Source organism: Neolamprologus brichardi, chromosome 5 (genome assembly GCF_056152115.1).
Source record: "Neolamprologus brichardi isolate AB-2024 chromosome 5, ASM5615211v1, whole genome shotgun sequence".
NCBI lineage: Eukaryota > Metazoa > Chordata > Actinopteri > Cichliformes > Cichlidae > Neolamprologus > Neolamprologus brichardi.
The window spans coordinates 1170054-1192944 of record NC_142108.1 but is presented as its reverse complement, the minus strand read 5'-3'; the positions used below and the strand labels follow the sequence as shown (position 1 = coordinate 1192944).

Sequence of the window (22891 nt, the reverse complement as noted above, 5' to 3'; positions counted from 1 at the left end):
AAATACAGTACGGCGAACAATCGAGACTTACCTGCCGTGGAACCAGTCCTTGCAAGCATCGCACTCGATCATAAACTGGGTCACGTCGTAAGGTAATCTGCAGATGCAATATACTGGTACAGTCGCCATGTTCAATTCACAACTACGTCGGGATAGACTGGGGGGGCTGCAGGAGGAACAACGTCCTGCAAACAATATGATCCAATATGATCTTCCCCAGAAAAAAAGCCAGGGGCAGTCCCGCCGGACACATGAACCTAAGCGCACAGCTCCATCACGCCGCGGCCGGGCTGGCGTTTGTGCGGGGAGCTAGAAACGATGGAGGCTCGTCGTAGCAGGCTTTCCTCAAATGCATTATTATTGTTATTATTACTATGTGCATGCCCCCTGGTGACTGCGCGGCACCGAAGCGCTCATATTAGGAGCCACAAGAAAATGTAGTCTCGATGTCGCTGCGAGGTAAATAAATAAACAAATGTAAGTTACGTCAGGGAGCAGCTTTAGATCCGATGAATGAGCGTAAAGATCGATCTAAAATGGACTTGCGGATTTTTTTTCCCTGTGGTGGAGCGCTCAAATACCGAGAAATAAACGCTTTCTGTTCCCAGACAGTTTATTGTTAATCGATGAATACAATTTAAATGCTGCGTTCTTAGCCGCCATTAGGAAAGATATAATTGTTTAATTATTACATAATCTGTTATTACGAAATTACACACTATTTCCCTACATTATGATATCCTCTCTATAAATGCAGTTGTTATTATTGTTGTTGTTATTATTATTATTACTAAATTTCATGTATTTGGAACTTAACAACAACAACAATAATAATAATAATAATAATAATAATAATAATACAATCATAAAAATATTTCAACATCATCTCAGCAAAACAGAATCGAAATCAAATGACATTTTGTAATAAGGTAGTTGAACTATAAACTTGCAAGAACAGATGATTCCCTGTCAGACACATGTTGCATTCTTCATAAGTCCACTGCCCTTCCTGGCTGACTGATTATAAACCAGCATGAGGTTTTGTCCATGACACCAAATGGTAAATGGTAAATGGACTGGTTCTTATATAGCGCTTTTCTACTCTTTCTGAGCACTCAAAGCGCTTTATACAACTAATTCATTCACCCAATCACACCCATTCACACAAGCACTTTTTTCTGAGGTCTTTAGCGCTAAGTATCTACCATTCATACACATTCACACTCCGATGGATGCATCGGAGAGCAACATGGGGTTAGTATCTTGCCCAAGGATATTTGGACTGGAGCAGCCTGGGATCAAACCACCAACCTTCTGGTTAGTGGCTGATCTGCTCTGCCACCTGAGCTACAGCCTCCCCACCCACAAATCTCACTCTGCACCTTTTTATGTATTAAACAAGCCATTTTACAGTGGTGTGAAAAAGAGTTTTCTCTATGCAGCCTCACCTCTATGAAAGCAGAAGAAATTCACCCCCAATCAAACCATGTAATCTTCAGGGAAACTGCAAAACCCCCGCTACAGTTAGCATGTTAAACATGTTACATTTAGAAAAAGACCAAACAACTATGGCTTGTCTGAAAGCCTTTTGTCTCTAAAGAAAACATGGCAACATGGCTTTGGTTTGCAAAGTTGCATCTGAAGAAACCAAAAGATTACTGAAATAATGTCCTTTGGATAGACAAGACCAAGGCGAAGACGTTTGCCCAAAAACCCAACACAGCATATCAGCATAAATACTGCATACCATCTGTAAAGCACAGTGGTGGAGATGGGGTGATGATTTGAGCTCGTTGTGCAGCCACAGGAACTGGGTACCTTGAAGACATTGAGTTGACCATAAACTCCTCTGTCTACCAAAGTGCTTGAGCATCAAATATGAGGCCATCTGTCCAACACCTAAAGCTCGGTTGAGGCCGAGTCATGCAACAATACAGTGATGTCGAGCACAAATCTGCAACAGAATGGCTGGAAAACAAAAGAATCAAGGTTTTGCAGTCACCCAAAGTCAAGAACTCAGCCAAACTGAAATGCTGTGATGGCACCCTAAGAGGGATGATCTGATATCGTCGTGTTGGTGTTGTTCCCAGATCATCATGAAAATGTTGTTCCAGGTTCAACATTGCAAGTGACCAATCACATTATTGTGACGTTATTCTTTTGCGCACCAACCCATTCGTGCATTTATGAAATTCCAATGTTGCAAGGACAATATCAATTCTGCTTAGCGTTTATTAAAGGGTTAGGGTTAGGGTTAGGGTCCGTTGATCGGCGGACAAAGGCGGTTTCTCGCAGCTTAAGTACAGTTTTTTGTTTTACGCCGGTTTTTCCCGAAGTCGCAAAAGTATGACATCACAACATTCTGATTGGTCACTTGCAATGTTGATCCTGGAACAACCTTTAGTATGATGATCTGGGAACAACACCAACACGAGGATATCAGATCGTGCCCCTAAGAGAGCGGTATATAAATGAATGACATCAAACGTCAATGAAATGAAGCAAGGTTGTAATGAAGAGTGGGGCAAAATGTCTCAAGAATGATGTGAGAGACTGATAATGGCATACAGAAAATAATTACTTCAAGTTTTTGCTGAAGTGCTTCTACGAGCTATTAAATCATGGGATGTGTACTAAGGTTTTCCCATAGAGTGAGGGTTCCCGATGGTCAGGGACAAATGCAGTCGCATGGCAGGATGCTGTAAAAGGACCAAACTTCAGTCAGGAGAACAACTGAGATAATCCATCCACAATACGAGGTTAGTCATTAATGTACTGCTGCATGTGCTGGGCTGTAGTTACATCGTGAGGTTTTAAAAACCGAGCTTTAAAACATGCTGCAGATGAATAGTGATAATAAAAACCGAGAGAGGCCAACAGTGATCACTGACTTTTTTTAGGGGCTTGTTCAGATTAAATAGAAGAAGATACAAAGCATTAACACATGTTAAAAACACAACAGCCTTAATAAAGGCTTGAAATGTGCAATTCACTTGTATTTTTATTTTTATTTTTATTTTTATTCCTATTTATTCTATTTATCCCCTTTGTATATTTTATCTATATAGGTCTTTGTATTTATATATGTGTGTATATATATATATATAATATTCTTAACTCTGTAACTTCTGTCGGTGCTGTGCTTTTTGGAAAACAAATTTCCCAGAGGAACCCACCCGAGGGATTAATAAAGTTTTATCTAATCTAATCTAATCTAAAATACAGAGCAGGAAACAGGGTTCATCAGGTCATCACTTAAAGACCGGACGACAACTTTGTTTGACACAGAGCTGTGTGGGAGATGATCAGTTTGTGGTCTCTTCTCTTTCACCCAACAAGTAGTTACAGCATACGGCTGCACCTCCCCAGGTGTAGTTCTGACAGAGGTTTCTTCCTGTTAAAAGGGAGTTCTTCCTCCCCACAGTTGCCAGGTGCTCGCTCTCTGTTCAGTCTCTAATATTGTGGGCATTTTTGGATCACATGGTAAATACACTGACCTTATTATCTGAAACTTTGGCCATGCTTAATATGATCATCCACTCCTGGACAGTTTATGTATGATAGTCAGTGTTGGGGAGTAACGGAATACATGTACCGCCGTTACGTATTTAAAATACAAAATATGAGTAACTGTATTCCGTTACAGTTACCGTTTAAAAAGGTGGTATTTAGAATACAGTTACTTTGTTGAAATAAATGGATTACACGGCGGTACTTCCCTGTTTCATATTGTGGCGGGTCAGGACTGTTTGGGTTTTGTTTGACAGCTACGTTCTGTTGTTCCAGGCGGCAGCGTTACGGTTGCCATGGTTACAAGGTGACGCTCTCTCTCTCTGCGTGTTTCCTGGGTGAGAGAGCACCTGTTGTTGTTGTTGTGCTAAGCTAATAGGCAGAATGCTACAGGTATAGCTCTAAAGAATGTAGCATCATGGGCAGTGTAGTCCGTGCTGCAGGGAGAATGGACTGCCATACACGTTATGTGTCTGTGAGCGAGGGAGGGAGAAAAAGGAAAAGTACGAGCTGTCATCGAGCAAAAACGGGAGCTGGAAGCATGTAAATATAATAATAACCACTGCAGCCAAGAAGAGAGCCTGACGAGCCCAGTTGTAAGTAAGCTATTAAGACTCGACAGTACACCGTGTTCGTGTTTTCCTCCAAAAACAATAAGTTCCGCTGGAGCAGCCTTTCAACGCCTCTCTCTGTCTCTCGCTAGCAAAGTTGACCAACAAAGTAAAGCTAGTTTTCGGCTACGAGCCCGACTAATTAGCCAGAGGTCCCTTTAGTACGGTTCGGAGCCGCGGACCTTCAGTAACAGTAATAAATCACAGCAATAGTACATTCATGTAGTTGTAAACAGCATGATAATATATTAAGTAATCCAAAGTATTTAGAATACGTTACTCTCATTGAGTAACGTAACGGAATACGTTACAGAATACATTTTAGGGCATGTATTCTGTAATCTGTAATGGAATACATTTTAAAAGTAACCTTCCCAACACTGATGATAGATAATAAGGTAAAGTACAATAGGCAGCTTCATCCTAGACATCATTCATTCTCCCTGGGGTACCCAGCTCTCTTCCCTCCTATGATGTTGGGAGGTGGGGGAGTAAAAAGTGTGATATTGCACCGCTATTCTTGTGCCAGTAGCTTGCTAGCTTTTGCAGTGTATCTGCTTAGCCTCGAGGAAGACGGGCACAATGGGTGTAGGTGCAGAATCTTTCTTTTGACTGTCTCTTGGATATAAAAAAAATAAAAATTTGTGTAAACTTAGCAGCCCACCACAGTGTTATGACGACATGTCCCAGTGTTAAGAGAGATCAATAAACCACCAACAGTGTGTACTAAAAGAATATAGTTTTATTAAGCATTGTAGCTAAGTTGCCTTCAAGTACACCACACCAAAATCCACGAACATTCAACCAAACCCATCAGCAGTTCATTCTTTTACAATCCAAGAGTTAGGCGGAAACTCTGATCAACTTACACAGAAGGTAACTCATTTAGCTCTTGCCAGGGGGACTGGGGTAGGAGATTACACCATCTCTCCAATCACTAGTGGTAGATGAAAAGCTTTGGCAGTATTAAGTGAAAACATGAAATGATGATTCTGGTGGAGAGGAATTACAAGTGTATAAATAACACTAAAGGAAATCTCCCTAATGATTACTGGTTAATGGCTAAAGTTTTGATTTAAAGGTGGAGCACGCTGCCTTTTAGCTACACAAAGGGTGAGTTTCATTTCTTTGACTAAAACAGGAAACAGTAACAGAACAATATAGCATGAATACACTACTCCAAAGTGGCTAAATAACCTTTTTTTAATGCAACAGGTCCATATCACAAGAAGATTCCAGGTTAGAACAACTACTTTTTGGGACTTTTGTTGGTATTAGATGTTTCATTAATTTGTAATTGGGCACCGGGAAGAATGGAAGAAAAAGGACAGCATGCATAATAACTACACACTGGTTAGACTGCGAACCATGCAGAAGATTTCTATCAAAGTGGTAACACGACAGCTCTACATCTTCGAGTACAGCTCAAAACCCCGATTCAAGCTTTCTTTTTTTGCGTGTGATTCGAGAGCTGTTTCTCGAGGCGTTACTTACAGTTAAATAAGCGAAACAGCGTGGAGGGACAGAGCTGTTTAAACATGAACACAACTCAAAGTGGTGACGGAAGCACAACATTATGCCTCGCTTGTTTCACTGAGCGGTTACAATGATAACACAAAATCCATACCTGCAACACGGTAAGTACTAGAAGCAGATCAAACATAGATGAACTCATATTTTCAAATTAAAGCGTCTTCGAGCAGTAACCTTCTGATTTGAAGTGACGAGGGAGCGAGGGACTCCAGGTTACCGGTGTTAGGATCTCGTGTGTTTAGAGAGAGGGATCCGAATTACATCTCGTTTCTTTGTTTGAAAAGAAAAAAGTACAATGAATGTAAGCTTTCCATATTTCCTCGTGTTCCTAACCTTGCTCCATGTTTCATCCTTCACCCTCTCTAGAAAAATAGGTTTAATCTTCTGTTGAGACAGTGACCTCTAGACCTTCATCTCTATGGCAGCCACTGTCTACATTTAGTGCATTTAAGTGAGGATTAGTATTGCACGTCTTGGAGTCACTGCTAAAGGCACTTTCGGGTTGGATGAGAGCCCCACATCCCTCTCTCTCTCCGTTCAGCTGCTCTGGCTCCTTGTCCTCCACACCGTTCTCCATGGCTAAGCTCTCACCGTGCTGTGCAGGGGAGGATTTCTTTTCCTCCTGCTTGGGCTTCTTTTGGTCCTTCATTAGGTTGTTTCCAGATGTTTGAGCAGGCTTGTAAGCAGGCTTGCTCTGCTAGACACAGAAAAAATGACGGTGAGGGTTCTTCAAAGAAATCCTGAGAATACAGACTTTATCATCCAGCCATTTTTTTCTATTTATTGCCATTTGGACACGCTGCCTATGCAACATGTCCAAAAGGCGAAGCTCTAAACAGGTGAAGTGTAGGGATAAAATGCATGGTTTACACGCCATCTCAAAGGTGACACTTTCTGTTACTTAAACTTGTTATGCTAGAAGAGAAAGCTCAGCAGCATGCAGTCATGTAGCTTGCCTAAAATATAGCAAAGCTCGAAAGGGAACACGATTGGCTACAGTGACTTAAAATCTTTTAGGAAAAAAGATCAAAGAACCCATTTGGCTCTTTGATCTTTAGACTCTTATAGACTAAATAGATAGAAATAACCGAGGGACATAATTTGCTTCAAAAGTGAAGTCACCCCTGTTTATTTACTGTATTTTGCCTAATGTGTTGTCAATGATGCACATTGACACTTGTGAAATGAAGCAAGCTGTTAAGTTTTGCACAGTTAACATCTCTATATTGAGAAAGGTTTAAACACTATAAAACTGCTTTCAAATAGATTAAGCAAGTAGAGCCTGTGGTGTGATGGTCATCAGCTATAATATGATATTTTTTAAAAAGCTGTAGATTTCTGCGTTTGGTAGGTTAAAAAAAAATCTCACCATTGTTGTTTATACTGCATTTATATAGTGCCTGTTCACACCAATGGTCATCTAAAGAAGAGTTTGTAATATTAAGAGAGGGAGAGAGCCCCAGCAATCTAATGTTCACTTGCACATGGCAAAGATGTGCAGTAGGGCTGGGCCATATCATGCCGTTCATGGTAATATCGTTATAATCCCGTGTGCCTTATGTATGAACTCTGGTTGTGTTTACTGACCTCGAGACGATTTTATGTACACGGCGCTCGAAAATCTGTCAAATGTTTTAGTACGACTTTGCTAAGCTACGAAGCCGCACCGCTTGATAGATTGTCGGAGCATTACGGCTATCGTAGGTAGGAGCCTCGCGGAGTGATACGTACTGTGCTTCAACATAATATTACCGTATTGTGTGTGTAACCTCTTTTTAAGTTTTGTGGATATTAAACATTGTTATGCTGAGGATATGTCGGCCAGTTTCCACTTGGTTAAACTGTCAGCAAGGAATTTGCATTTGCACTTTAAATTTTTATATAACTTTAATGTACATAAAAACAGCTGCTTGTTTAAGTGAAAATACATTGTTTTGTTTTTTTTGCACTAATAAAGTTGTGGAGTTGTAAAGTATTTTGTCTCGTGTCAATTATATCGTCAGTTATAGCATTATCACAAATTTTCAAATGTATATTGTAATAAATATTTTTGGTCATACTGCCCTGCTCTAGTGGGGAGGAAGAACTCTGTTTTAACAGAAAGTGGTCTCTAACAGAACTAGACCGCAGACAAACAGCCATGTGCCACGGCTGGAGAGAGAAATATGGAGTATAGAGGGACCAAGCGAGGTGAAGAAGATCGATTTTGGAGACAGTGGCACTGACAAAGACACAGGAGGCTAAGCTGAAGACAGCATGGAGACAAAGTTAGAGGCAAGGCTGAGATGGCTTAGACATAAACAGGGACAGTGAATGTACTGGACAAAGCAGACCTCAGAGAAGAGTTATGGATGCAGTGAAGGAGGACATACAGCGCGGTGGTGCGACAGGAGCAGAATGATACGGACAGGCTGAGATGGAAGCAGGTGATCCGCTATGGCGCCCCCTAAAGGGAGCAGCCAAAAGAGAGACCAACAGCAAAACGCAAACTATAAGATCAGCAGTTTTTGTGAGTACTTGGACTACATGCATAAAATTCAACACCAGAAGTGCTGAGAGTTGTGGGTCTTCAGAAGATTGTCATTTTATATCAGCATTTTTCTACTCTTTACTCAGAAAATATCAGACAGAAAATATCAGACAGAAAATATCACTCTCATTGTTTCTTTTAGATGATAACAGTCAAATACAGCCATTTTTATACTGGTAGAAATGATGATAGTAGATGTTAGATGCATGCTATGTCCACACATACCCAGGGAATTTTTGAAAACGGAGATTTTCTGTTTTCGTTTAAAAAAATAATCCCGTCCACACGTAAAGGCAGAAATGAAGGAAAACGCTGCTAGGAACATGCCAAAGCAGCAGGTGGCGCTATATTCCTAACCATAAAGAAATGTTGGCCAATCAGAAGTCTAGAAGCCTCGGTGGGAAATAGTAAACAAAGCTGGGGCATAGAAGCAGAACCGAGTCGTATGTGTGGAGGGACAGTAACTGTGTGTGTATATGTAAGCATTTAAACACTGCAGAGAGAACAATTAACAGTAACAGTATTGTAGAAATTCATTTCACCGAAACAATAATGTGGCGCACACTGTGACGTCAAAAAATGCGCACACCTTTGACGCTGCGTTTTCTCCGTTTTCTCGTCCACATGTAAATGCAAAAACAGAGTTTTAGAAAATATCCACCCTGGCTGGAGTTTTTAAAAATCTCCGTTTTCAGTGACCGAAAACGCTGTTTACGTGTGGACGAAAGGTGCAAACGCATAGAAAAATCTGTGTTTTCAAAAATACCCGGGTACGTGTGGACGTAGCCGCAACCAGTCAAAGACCCAGAAGGCACTGTGCACTGTGATGACCTTCATAGGTCAGAAATTGTTGGAAACATTTAGAAACACAGAAACAATGAAACTAACTTGTGTGTTTTCAATGGTGTGATACAGTAGAAGAGGATATTTAGAGCTTATTAAGGCCCACATGTTACAAAAGTCAGGACTCCATTGAAAATCATGTGCAGCACAGAAAAATGCATTTGTGGGTTGGAAGTCCTGCCAACAAACAAAAGGACTCGAGAGTTATTTAGAAGTTAATTAGCAGCAAAAGGAAGCCCAGAGACATGCAGGGAGCCTGTTTAGTTCCCTTTCATGTTCCCATGCTGAAAGCTCACACAATGGTTGTGTTCTGGTTTTGCACCGTAATTAAACAGTGGAAAAACCAACAGCTGCATCGGGATTTTTGTGAGGCACCTTCCTGGGAGAGCAAACTACAAGCTGAGCTTCAATTTAGGAATTATTCATTTCTCTGGTACCAAAATCCACGTGTGAGAATTTCAGACACTAATGATCATCTTGAAGATTAAAGCTTCAAATGGTCGATGATGGTCAATAACCAGTGATGGCAAAAGTATGGTTACTATTGCTTTGGTCAGTATTTTAAACTAGATTAACACAATTACTTATTAATATAAGCATTCAGGTTTCAAACTCATAAACAAGCTTTTACACTGGACTGTAGTGCAGTGTGTCCTTCAAAGAGATGAGAAAACTGACAGCAGACAGAGATCTGCAGTGGCCTGACAGAACGGCACTAATTCATAAATAACACATTCATCTGTTGTTCTTAAAGAAAACAGAACGAAACGCTGGGATTTGCCACATTACACAAGAGCTGGACTGAAAACGTGGCAACAGGTCTGATAGAGCGATGAATGAAATGTGAAATTTGGCCTCAAATCGCTGCCTGTATGTTTGGAGGTCAGTGGGGTACAGTTAGGTCCATACATGTTTGGACAGACATCGTGGTTCTGTACATTACCACAATGATGAAGTGCTGACCTTCAGCTTTAATTCAGTGGGTTGAACAAAAAGTACAGAATCCTTTCATTTCAGGGGCTCAAAAGCAACAGGACAGATTAAATAACTGAAAATAAAAAGTTAATTTCTAACACTTGTATGAAAACTCTTTGCTGGCAATAACAGCCTGAGGTCTTGGACTCATGGATGAACTCAGATGTTGGGCTTCTTCCTTTTTAATGCTCTGCCAGGCACACTAGTAAACACTAGTTTATCTTAATGACCTTGTAGTACCATATCACCCTATTAGAGCACTTCGCTCGCGCTCTGCAGGCCTACTTGTTGTTCCTAGAGTATTTAAAAGTAGAATGGGAGGGAGAGCCTTCAGTTTTCAGGCCCCTCTTCTGTGGAACCAGCTTCCAGTTTGGATTCAGGAGACAGACACTATCTCTACTTTTAAGATTAGGCTTCAAACTTTCCTTTTTGCTAAAGCATATAGTTAGGGCTGGACCAGGTGACCCTGAATCCTCCCTTAGTTATGCTGCAATAGACGTAGGCTGCCGGGGGATTCCCATGATGCATTGAGTTTTTCCTTTCCAGTCACCTTTCTCACTCACTATGTATTAACAGACCTCTCTGTATTGAATCATATCTGTTATTAACCTCTGTCTCTCTTCCACAGCATGTCTTTATCCTGTCTTCCTTCTCTCACCCCAACCAATCACAGCAGATGGCCCCGCCCCTCCCTGAGCCTGGTTCTGCTGGAGGTTTCTTCCTGTTAAAAGGGAGTTTTTCCTTCCCACTGTCGCCAAAGTGCTTGCTCATAGGGGGTCATATGATTGTTGGGTTTGTTTCTGTATCTATGAAGCGCCTTGAGGCGACTTTTGTTGTGATTTGGCGCTATATAAATAAAATTGAATTGAATTGAATTGAATTGAATAGAATAGTGTCCCAGTGCCGCTGACAGCCATCACACTGCCTCTGCTGTGTTTTACAGATGATGCTCTGGATCATGAGCTGCACACCTTCTCCACACTTTTGCTTTTTTTCTTCAACTCCTGGCTTTTTATCTGCTAAACTGATAATGAATAACAAAGGAAATGCCCACACCTGCCAGTGAAATAGCACTTTGAGTAAACTGTCCAATTACTTTTGGTCACTTTAAAAAGAGGGTGCCACATGTTAAGTAGCTGAAACTCTTAAACCCTTCATCCAGTTTGAATGTGGATCCCCTCAAATGAAAGCTGAGAGTCTGCACATTATGTCCAGAGTATAACTGCAACTGGAACATGTTTCAGTAAACAGGTAAAAATATATATGGACCTAACTGCACAACAGTTAGTGTTTATCTGTTGTGCTGGGGATCCTGTCCGGATCGATGGAGTTATAAATCCAGAGCAGTGTTATTGTTTCTTTCAGAGATAATGTTTTTTTCTGCACAGTCCCTCCAAATAAAAGGAAATCATGACTGACTCACCAGGTACGTTCCCTGGCTCTTGAAGGTTCGGGCGTGGTACCGTCCTCCCCGACCAAACGTCCTTATGAGCGGTGTAGAAATCACGCCTCTTGGACGGCTGCAAGAAACAGACAGATTTCCACTGTGGATTCATTTTAATCTGCTGTTTTTGCCACATTTTGAATCTCTACATGAAAAACAAGTTGTTTTTACATGAGCTTATAGACAGGAAGGCTTAGACCATACATCAGGACCAGTCATAAAGTGTATTACAAAGAAACCTGATCGTTTTACACATAAAGTTCAGATCCGAAAAGCCTAGAAAAATGTGTGAGTTCATACATCGAGCCGTATTACTTCACTATGGGCGCGATATGCTGATGTGAATGACACCGTCTCATTTTCTACAGTGGTAAAAAGAAAAAAGTGGTGTTTTCTTAGTTTCCTCGTGTAACGTAAATGATGGAAAAGTCTGTTCTCAAAGTAATATGAGCGAGACGTTCGATCTTTCTGTTACCCTCTGTTTGGTCCACCGACAGACACCACCTGCAGAGGGATGCCTCCTCTTCCTCGGCTGCGTCGTGTACCAGACCACTGACCCACCACAGTGCCGGCGATCTCCAGCTTCCCACCTTGTGTTTGGACTGCTTCCATTCCTTACAGAAACGGCGAGAAGTTGGCATCAAATGTTAAGAGCACGCTTTGTTTCTGAAGACTTGTGAGAAATGACCTTAAACTGGGCTACATGTTTTAAAGAGCAGAACTCACCGGGCACCCCCCTGCCTCTCCCTGCAGGAGGCGTCATTGGAGGCGGGTTGTAGAAATAACCAGTGGGAGGGTAGAAAGGCATCCCGTGAGGAGGCAGAGGTGGCGGTGGGGGGAAAGGAGGCAGATGAGGTGGCCGAGCAAAGTTGAGACCTTCCAGGATACTCTGACGCATCTTTTCCACCCTGGTCGCCAGCTCAGCCTGAAGAGAGAGATATCAGAGAGCTCTTTTTTTGTCTGTGCAGTCATCTGCCTCTTGAATCAGCAGCTATAAAATCAATATCACACTGCTGTCAGTTAAACACGATGCCTCCCTTTAACAGCTTCATTAGATCAGCTGCGCTGCTCGCCGTCTGACAAGAAAATGTTCAGTGTCTGATTAAATCACGGTAAAATGAAACCGGCCTTTCGCCTCGATTCATGAGATCTGGGACAACAGGTGCTCAACAGTAGTTTCAACAAAACAACAGGAACAGCCTTAAAATTTTTAAGAATGCGTTAAAGATTAGTGATATGTGTGCAGACTACCTTTAATCTCAGGCATCTCCAGTCAGTTCCCTATTTTCAGGCACTGAAGAGACGACCCCCACACTCTAAAGCTGCTGTGCTGTGGTGCCTGTCGAGGCCGTTTGAGTGCAGTGAACTCATCATCATGTTCAAGAAACCAGTTTGGGATTATAGGAGCTTTGTGACACTGGTGCTTATGCTGCTCGAAGGAGCCATCAAAGATACGCACACTATGGTCATAAAGGGACGAACGTAGTCAGCAACAATACTCAGGTAGGCCGCGATATTTAAATGATGCTGAAAATATGTCCACGCACCACCAGCAGCTGCCTCAACTGCTAATACAGGCAGGATGGATCCATGCTTTCATGCTGCTAACACCAAATACTGATTTTAGCATCCAAAATGTCACAACAGACATCGAGGCTCAAACCAGGCACAAGCTGCTCAATCTTCTCATCCAATTTTTATGAGCCAGTGAAAACTGGAGCCTCAGTTTTCTGTTGTTAGCTGATAGAAGTGAACCAGTGTGGTTCTCTGTCTCTGTAGTGCATCTGCTTTGATTTGTGCGTTCTCCTGCAGACCTCGTCTGTGACAAGTGCTTATTGAAAACATCTCCCTTTAGCTTTTAGCCTTCTAGTCATTCTCCTCTAACAACAGACATAAATAAGGCCTTTCCATCAAGAGAACTTTTTTTGGACCATTCTCCGTAAAACCTAGAGATAGTTTTCAGAAACTTCCCACACTACTAAGACCAGCCTGTCTGGAACTGATAACCGTGTCCTGTTTAAAAGTCACTTAAAACAACTTTGTTTCTCATTCTGAGTAGTTACATATATCGCTACATATGTAGCTACTAGGGCTGCCACGATTACGTCGACTATCAAAATCGTCGACGACTGATTTAATAGTTGACGCGTCGTTTGAAGCTTTGTAAGATCCCAAAAGACTCAGGAATAAGTAGAAGGATTTAAGAGTGTAATAACGGACTGAAACAGAAGATGGCAGCACTGCATGTACAAGGATGCCAGCTGCCATTAAACCCCGAAGAAGAAGAAGCTGTGTCCCAGAATTCATAGCGCAGCCCAGCTCAGTTTACAACAATGGCGGCAGCTAGTTAGTTTTAATATGACTCTTATTATTCTTTCTGGGTCACAAAATAAACATTTAACATATGTTCAGGCGAGAATGTAGCTGTGTAAACCTCAAATATCTGCTCAGTTTATCAAGACACCACATATTTTCAAAAGCGCTCTGACGTTTTCGGAGACGTCTGTTACCCACTAGCTCGATAGCTAGCCGGGGGCTAGGCTCACTAGAGCCGTGAGAACACCGGACTCCCGGCTTCAAACCCACCGCTGTCTTTCGCTACTCAGGTTAAACATGATATATAAGTCACTTAGATAACTTCAAAATGTTATTGTTTGGCTTTTTTAGTATTTTATTTGTTCCTGAGTAAATCGGTTTGGCTGAGATTAAAGTTATAGTTTTTACACAGCTGAATAAACGTCCAGCAGACAGCTGATTATCAGAAGTGTGAGATGCTCGAGAATTTACTCCGGTGTCCTGTTATATTTTAGATAGCAAGGAGTTTATTAAACTTCACCGAAACAATCTGAAAATTTCATTAAAATTTAATAAACGATCGTCTTGTCCTTATTTTTAGTTAGCACATACACTTAAAGCTGTAAGCTAATGATAGTTATATAAGAGCAGATGCTGCTGGTGCAATAAGTTGTACGTTGTACGTCCAATGGACGCATGATCTGATTAGTCGACTATTAAAATAATCGTTTGTGGAAGCCCTAGTAGCTACTCTTCTGAGTAGCTACTGCTTTGCTGAAGAGACCCTGCCCTGTATGGTCAGTTTAAGGAACTTCATCACCAGTGTGGAAATCATGCTTCCTTTTTCAGACACATTTCAGAGCTAATAAAATATAGCAGAACGCTTTTCTAGGCAAGATGTTGGAATATTGTCAGCTGTTCTTTGCCATTGTTTAATAGCAGGTTGTACCCATTTTTTAGACTCCTTCATTTCCAGTTGTGGTCAGAAGTTTACATACACTCGTGGCATGAATGTTACAGCAATTTTAATGATTCTTTTGAACTGTTCTGTTTCCAGGGTGGAACGACTGTACAGCACACATCTTTAATGATTAAAAAAAACTGGGCAATGCAAAGGTTTGAATTGATTATATATACAGACCTTCACAATAATATCCAGTTAAATACCCAATACCAAGTTGTACCTTATCCAGGTGCTTTTGTTACCAACAAGCTAGAACTGTATGATGTTTGATGTGTTTCCTGTTAGAGCAACCAACCGTGTCCATGTTTCACAGTTTCCCAAGCGTTCTCGGGTGTGAAAGCCTCATCCTTACTCTTCTAAATGTAAAGCTGGGGATTCTTTCTCGGTCAGTATCCTCTCAGTCCATGGCAACGTAACACTCACCGTGGACAGGCTTGAGCCTTGGTGGGTTGTTCCTGAAAATCCAAACCAATTTTCTCTCATCTGAGGATCACAGTTTAGACCTTCTTCTTTGGCATAATGGTGACAACTTTAAATAACTTGTACTTACATACACTGAGAAACCTTTCTACAATTCTCCTTTTAGCTCTTCACTGAGCTCCTTGGACTTCTCCACTGTTCTGAGTACTGCTCCGTCTAATGAATGCTGTCAAACAAACACTATTTATGCTGGAGAGAAACAACCTGTTGTAGTCGATCATAATCACTAACGAGAGGTTAATAGGCCTTGGCCTTCTCACTTATTAAAACAGTGAGAAAATGTAAATATCTGAGCTTTTCTTTATATTTTTGACCCTGTGTGGATTACAGAAAATTCTAAATTGTGCACCTTTTTTAAAAGTCATTAAAGCAGCTTTGCAATTATTCCACCCTGGAGAGAGAACAGTTCAAAGAAATCATTAAAGCCCCAAATTACCACGGCACCCATGCTCACGATGAGTTAATGCAAACCATAACTGTAAGTCTTTGAATCATTTTTACATGTAAGTAGGTCCAAATAGGAAAAGATGGCTCTGCACACACACCACAGTCAGATGTTGGACTGAAGATGGTCAGCTGGAAAATTAGAACGTATTGCCCAACTCTAATGTGAGCATGAAGGTAAATAACCAATAGCAGCACTCGGGGATGTATATACTTATCCCTCTGGGTTTGTTCAAAATCACCTTTCAGCTTGTTTGTGGCCAAAAGTGTCCACCAACAGATTAAGTCTGTAAGTTTTATTATTTTTATGGGGTTTTTTGCCATTTTTTCTGCATAAAGCTTTTAACTAACTTCAGTTCTTTTCATAAATATAAAATAATTATTACTTTTTACATTTTTAACCCTTTAAACACCAGTTTGTTTGTCCACTGCACTAGCTGGAAGACAACATCACATCTCACAATTTTATATAATTGCATTGCTACTAAAATTTCTTGTATTATTAATAGTAGAGTCTGGGGCATGTAATTGATTCACATCAACATTGATTATAATGCATTGTTATTTTTGTGCAGGGAGAGCAAAAACATACAAACTCCCTCTCAGCTTGTTCATGGCCAAAAATGGCCACCCCCTTGTTTACGTTTACAAAATGTTATAAAATTCATATATATTAACAAAAGTTTCCACTTTTTTTGACTTGATTTTTTAGATTAGCACCAGTGCTGTTCATGAAAATCAAAATTTCATTCAAATTCAGAATTTTAACCCTTTAAATACCAGTTAGATCAAATAATCCTAGGAACTCATAAATGGAAAAAATCGTAAAACCCCAATTTTTTTCCAAATAAAACATGCCATCTGATTTATTTTCTAACCATGGTGGAGGTTAGATGTATAGCAATAATTAACAGTATCAATGACTTTTATGCATCTTTGTTTTTTTGTGCAGTGACAGAAAAACATAAAAACTCCCTCTCAGCTTGTTCGTGGCCAAAAATGGCCACCCCTTGTTTACGTTTACAAAATGCTATAAAATTCATATATATTAAGAAAAATTTCCACTTTTTTTGACTTGATTTTTTAGATTAGCACCAGTGCTGTTCATGAAAATCAAAATTTCATTCAAATTCAGAATTTTAACCCTTTAAACACCAGTTTGTTTGTCCACTGCACTAGCTGGAAGACAACATCACATCTCACAATTTTATATAATTGCATTGCTACTGAAATTTCTTGTATTATTAATAGTAGAGTCTGGGACATGTAATTGATTCACATCAACATTGATTATAATGCATTGTTATTTTTGTGCAGGGAGAGCAAAAACATACAAACTCCCTCTCAGCTTGTTCATGGCCACCATAGAGCCCAGAGGGTTGATTTTTGGGCAAATGATATTCTCTTTATATATGTTTTGAACCCCATGCAGGACACAGTTTAGGGTTTGTTTTGTTCAACTGTTTGATTCCCTGAATGTCTACAGCACAGCTTTGAGAGTGTAAAGTTAGCATCACTCATTAAGCTACAACAACAATATTAATGGAAAATACAGCAGGCTCAAATACACCAGAAGCATGAGAAACCCCAATCCCAACCTTCATACTGGAGCGTATTTTGCTGACGTGAGACTGGTGCGGCTGAATCTACCTGACCATCACAGAGGTCGATGAGCTGGGCCTTCTCCCTGCTGGCCCTGACGAGTTTATTCTGAAGCAGCTTGCCATCAAAGTACATCCACGGGCAGCAGTGCTCCCAGGGAATCGGCTGCCCGCATGCGTCATTGGCGAACAGAGCCATGTCAACGCCGCTCATGAACAGAGCAGCCAGCTGGACTCCCCTAGGGTCCAGGTTGTCAATCTGTGGAAGCAAAATATGAAAAACTTCTAAAATGCTGAAATGAAAATAAAAAACTACCAACCCCTAACAGCCCTACTGACCATTCAGATTGAAACGGGGGAACTGCGAAGCAAAGCACAGAGCGGGTGTAAGCAGCCCATTCACACTCAGCTGCTAAAACACAGCGACGAACAAGCTAATCGAGCCAAGACAGAAAGCCAGCACACACAACCCAGATGTTCTGACACAGGCTGAGGGGAGCTACACACACAGAGACCACAAAGAGGAAAGCGCACAGCTCGTGTGGATGGTTTCATTAAAACGGGTCAAATCAAAGAGATCCAGCTTCTCCTGAATTTATAAACCATCCACACACGTCACTGAAATCCCGCAAAGCTCTACAAATACATCTCTTAACACAAAGCTACAGCTTCAGCAACAACAAGCTCTGCAAAACAGTGTTTTGCAGAGCTTGTTTTAGGAATATGAGGAGTGTCCAGAGAAGAGAAAGAGGTGCAGTACAAAGCAAGGGAACGGCTGACTGAGCAGCAGATTATAGCCGAGATATTCCCGGATGCAGATCTCAGACGCTCCTCATATAATCAAGACTATAAAATCACCTTAAGTTCCTGCAGCTGGTCAGGTTCATAAAGTTTAGGAGAAAGTGCTTGAGCTAGGAAAGCATCAAGTTCGTAACGACGCAAAATTCTTACTCCTGGCCAATGTAACATAAACCTGAAGCAAAACACAGAAGATTAACAGTGTTACAGAAAGCGGGAACCGATCGAGCCCGTCCTCATCAATCCTCACTCCCTTAAACTTTAGCATCGCACTGCTTCCAGCTGTCAGACTGTGGCTACTCACCGGAGCACACAACACAGCACTAAGAGGGGCGTGGGGACGTTGTTGGGGTTCAGCATGGCCGGGGTGTCAGAGCGCATGCAGGCCAGGAACGCCCTCATCCTGCGGTTCTTGTCCTCCACGGCTTTCCCCAACCACAGCTTCTTGAGGTTGGGACATGTCCACTCCCTAAAGGACAGAGCCTCCACCAGCTCTGGAGTGTGGGGAGATTTGCCTTTGCAGGCAGCCCACTCTTTAACCATGACATGTGTGTCTGCAGGAGGACAAAAAATAGTGAACAATTCGTACTTTTGTAGCATGTAAAAAAAGATGTTTAAAAGCCAGCTTTATATCAGTATTATTAGGGATGCAACGATACCAATTTTTTCAAACCGATACGATACCGATACTTGGATCTGAGTACTTGCCGATACTGAGTACAAAAACCGATACTTCTACCACACACACACACACACACACACACACAAATGCAATGAATTGGAAGACAGGTTTTATTTTGTTCTCTGCCAATAAAAAATAAAATCTTAATAAAAATGACCACAAAAAAATTTCAAGTGAAAAATAAGCACTTCTGTTAAATTATTGCAGAGTCTCCACATTGTAATTTAACAAAATATCACTGAACTATTGGCACTGTCTCGAGCTTTCAGAATAATAAATAAACACTTCTGTTTGGAATAAAATAAATACAAATTAGGTTTGAGAATAAAATAAACTTATTGCAGGGTGTCCAATTTCATATCGCAGCTCGAGTATGCTGAGAAGACGGTGCAATCCTATGTTTTCCACGGCCGGCATTGGCTGGTCATCCAGAGCGATAAAATGAGTCAGAGCCTCTGTTATTTTAACTGCCTGTGGATTTTCTCTTGACATTTTTCTTCGCTTTTCCAAAACTTGAGTTAAAGTTGGCTGTTCCACACAGCTGACATTTTGTTTAGCCTAGCTACAGCAGCCTCCAGTTTCTCTTTTTTATCTGGAGCCGCCAGTCTCACTCGCCTAACCCTGTGCCTGTTTAGCGCGGGATGTCCCCCTAGTGGCCAATCTAAAAAACTACAGAAATGACAAGCCACCCTCTGAATAATGAAATAAGTTAGTATCGGTTCATGGTATCAGTTAACTTTTAGGAGTATGAGTACACACACATTTTACAGTATCGGCCCGATACCCGATACCAGTATCGGTATCGGTGCATCCCTAACTATTAGGGCTCAATAGCTGTTATTTACAAGTTGATCATGAGTCAAAGGTTCCAGTCAAACCTAAAGACATAACAGGTATCAACAGTGGTCGAACAGACCGAAACCAGAATCGGAGGATTTTCACCGATCTTGGCCTAGACCGGTGACGAGTCAATCGTTCAAATCTGATTATATGCTGGTCCCTTTCATGCACAGCGGTCACTCGCACACACTCACAGCCAGATGTGGTTAGCATGTGGCTGTAATCGAGTTCTTAACTTTGAATGAAGAAGACACAAAGCTCACCAAAGTAAACCCAAATCAACAATACAGAATGTAAGCTCGTCTGGACAGGCGGGTAAAAATAATATTTAGAGTTTTCCGAGGTGAGGAGTTTATTTACAGTGTTCTCTGTGACATGTGAAAGTTAGACCTCCATATTAAACAAACCAACACAAAAAAGAAGCACCGGAAACAACCTCTGACTGACTCCATGTAGGCTGTCAATTCACAGCTAATTAGTCTACCTGGTAACAACAGCTCAAACCTGTAAATCTAATGTGTACATATGAAAATCTCATAACAGTCACTAAACAATCACAGCTCATTAACACAGCTAAATGGGTCCCTATAAAAGAAAAATACACATTAAAAGAAACAAAAGAAAACAATTCTACAAGTAGAGCACCCTTCTGCTTGGTTTAGCCCAGTGATGTCAACAATGACATCACTGTCAACAATGACATCACCAGCACTATAGGTCAGGAAACACCTGACCTGCATGGTGGCTCAGAACAAACAAACACAATGCTAAGTGGTTAGCGCTGTTGCCTCACAGACTCCACACAGAAAGGCCCGGCCTTCCTGTGTGGAGTCTGTATGTTGTCCCCGTGTTTGTGTGGCTCCTCTCCAGCTTCCTCCCACAGTCCAAAGACATGCAGTTAGTGGGGTTATGTTCAGTAGTGATTCTAAATTTCCCATAGGTGTGAATGTGAGTGTGAAAGGTTGTCTGTCTCCCTGCGTTAGCTCTGTGACCTGTCCAGGCTTTACCCCGCCTCTCGCCCCGTGGTAGCTGGGATAGGCTCCAGCCCCGCGCGCCCTGATGTGATTAATTGGAAGAGAATGGATGAGCAATACTTATAACAATATAATACTATAATTATGACTTGTACATGCTTTGATATTAACTGCAACATAATGCTAACACAAACAAACCAAGTTTAGTATGTGAAGCTATAGCAAATACGCACATGTATGGTAGCAAAAACAACATGATGGACAGCGGTCCCTCGCTGTAACGCCGTTCATCTTTCGTGGGCTCGCTGTTTCGTGGATTTTCTTTTGTGCAATTTTGCATTTTTTTTTAATGTTGTATTTTTTTACGCCGCATTGTGTTCTGCGTCCTGATTGGCTGTACAGTACAGAATGCGTTCAGCTTGTCAAATTTACATAAATATTCGATCCTAGCAGTGTGACTCTAAAGTGCTGCACTGTATGTTTCTAAGTTTTCTCCACAACAAACACAACAATGTCAACGAAACGTTTTGCACGGTCAAAGGCAGCTGCGGCAGAGGAAGATGCTAACCATCGCACAAAAAGTTGGATTTCTGGACATGCTAAAGGAAGGTGAAGTTACCATAATTTTCAGATTATAAGGCGCATTAAGCGAAACAAAACAGTCAGATAAGTCAAACTTTACTCAGCTCATTCTTCTTGCTTCCTCTACTTCCGTACCATTGATTCGTTTATGTTGAATTCTCTGGCAGCTGCTCTGTTCTCATGTTCTGGACCTAAAACAGGGTTTGATCTTTGGTTTCATTCTATAATACTGGACTGAGAGTTTAAACAAGAGAGAAAAGTGTGAAAATGTTCATGCCTGTCTGAGAAACGTGTATAAAGTGTGTAGTGACGGCTTTTACAGCCTTAAATCATCTATAATAATTGTAAAAAATAAAGCTGGCTACTTCGCAGATTTCACCTATCGCTGGTTATTTTTGGAACATAACTCCCGCATCCTCCGGGTCGGGGATGAGTTCCTGCCCCAAGTGGAGGAGTTCAAGTATCTCGGGGTCTTGTTCGCGAGTGATGGGAGAAGCGAGCCGGAGATCGACAGACGGATTGGGGCTGCAGCTGCAGTAATGCAGACGCTGCACCGGTCCGTCGTGGTGAAGAGGGAGCTGAGTGTAAAAGCGAAGCTCTCAATTTACCGGTCGATCTACGTCCCTACCCTCACCTATGGCCACGAGCTGTGGGCAGTGACTGAAAGAACGAGATCGCGGATACAAGCGGCGGAAATGAGCTTCCTCCGAAGGGTGGCTGGCCTCTCCCTTAGAGATAGGGTGAGAAGTTTGGCCATCCGGGAGGGGCTCAGAGTAGAGCCGCTGCTGCTCCACATCGAAAGGAGCCAGCTGAGGTGGTTCGGGCATCTGACAAGGATGCCTCCTGGGCGCCTCCTGGGTGAGGCGTTCCAGGCATGTCCCACCGGGAGGAGGCCCCGGGGCAGACCCAGGACACGCTGGAGAGATTATATCTCTCGGCTGGCCTGAAAACGCCTTGGTGTTCCCCCGGATAAGCTGGAGGAGGTGGCTGGGGAGAGGGAGGTCTGGGCCTCTCTGCTTAGGCTGCTGCCCCCGCAACCTGGCCTCAGATAAAGCGGATGAAGATGGATGGATGGATGGAACTCCCGCAATAAACGAAGGACCTCTGTAGTGTGGAAAATGAACTTGTAATGAAATTATAAAAGTGTGACAGCTGCTCACCCACTTTGTCACAGAGAACGACCACAAAATGGTTTGTAGCAACAAACTTAACAAGACACTTGAATCACTTTCATGCAGCTGACATTAATATTCTAAACACGCTGACAAAGTAAAAGTGTCTGAAGTTGTTTGGAGCTCAGCAGCCTCGGTTTGAACAGTCAGAAAATCTGTTATGAGTTATTGTTCTCAGAAAATCAGAATTAAGAATTGTCTGTGAAGGTTCTCAGTCATCCAGGTCATCGTAGTCAAAGGAGCTTGCAAAGAAAAGCGTCTGGACTTCTTTAAGTTACTTGAAGACGTTTCACCTCTCATCCGAGAGGCTTCTTCAGTTCTAAGGTCAAATGGTGGAGAGTCCCAGATATAGAATTAAGAATTGTCCAACACAGTTGCTACTGATGCACCTGTAGATAACAAACTAATGCAGCAAAAGAGCTCAACTATGGACTACACATACTAGAGTAGCTTTGCATGGTTCAGTTCAAAATACTCTTTGTCTGATACCAGCACAACCCCACACATGCCCACACTCAATAGTTGTGGATGAACAAAAAACCCCACAGAAAACCTTTTTGGGGTCCATGGAGCGTTTCGCATTTGTGTCCCATATAGGGGTGGGGGAAAAAAT

At 41.8% G+C, this 22891-nt stretch overlaps 2 protein-coding genes across 4 annotated transcripts in view; both read right to left on the bottom strand.

Moving 5' to 3' along the window:
* The window catches only part of phf2 (PHD finger protein 2), a 44128-nt gene extending 43507 nt beyond the window's left edge, over positions 1-621 (bottom strand). The window contains exon 1 of one of the 2 annotated variants that reach the window (XM_006800204.3): positions 32-621. In XM_006800204.3, coding sequence (XP_006800267.2) covers positions 32-129 — 98 coding nt within the window. In that variant the 5' untranslated portion in view covers positions 130-621. The remainder of the gene's footprint in view (positions 1-31) is intronic. The other variant, XM_006800203.3, reaches the window with a different exon arrangement.
* Positions 622-4845: 4224 nt separating this feature from the next.
* Positions 4846-22891, bottom strand: part of fam120a (family with sequence similarity 120 member A) — a 33552-nt gene continuing 15506 nt past the window's right edge. The window contains exons 11-17 of one of the 2 annotated variants that reach the window (XM_087840470.1): positions 18333-18582; positions 18089-18203; positions 17280-17489; positions 12173-12371; positions 11922-12060; positions 11426-11522; positions 4846-6351 (exon numbers count right to left, since the gene is read on the bottom strand). In XM_087840470.1, coding sequence (XP_087696596.1) covers positions 6031-6351; positions 11426-11522; positions 11922-12060; positions 12173-12371; positions 17280-17489; positions 18089-18203; positions 18333-18582 — 1331 coding nt within the window. In that variant the 3' untranslated portion in view covers positions 4846-6030. The remainder of the gene's footprint in view (positions 6352-11425; positions 11523-11921; positions 12061-12172; positions 12372-17279; positions 17490-18088; positions 18204-18332; positions 18583-22891) is intronic. The other variant, XM_087840471.1, reaches the window with a different exon arrangement.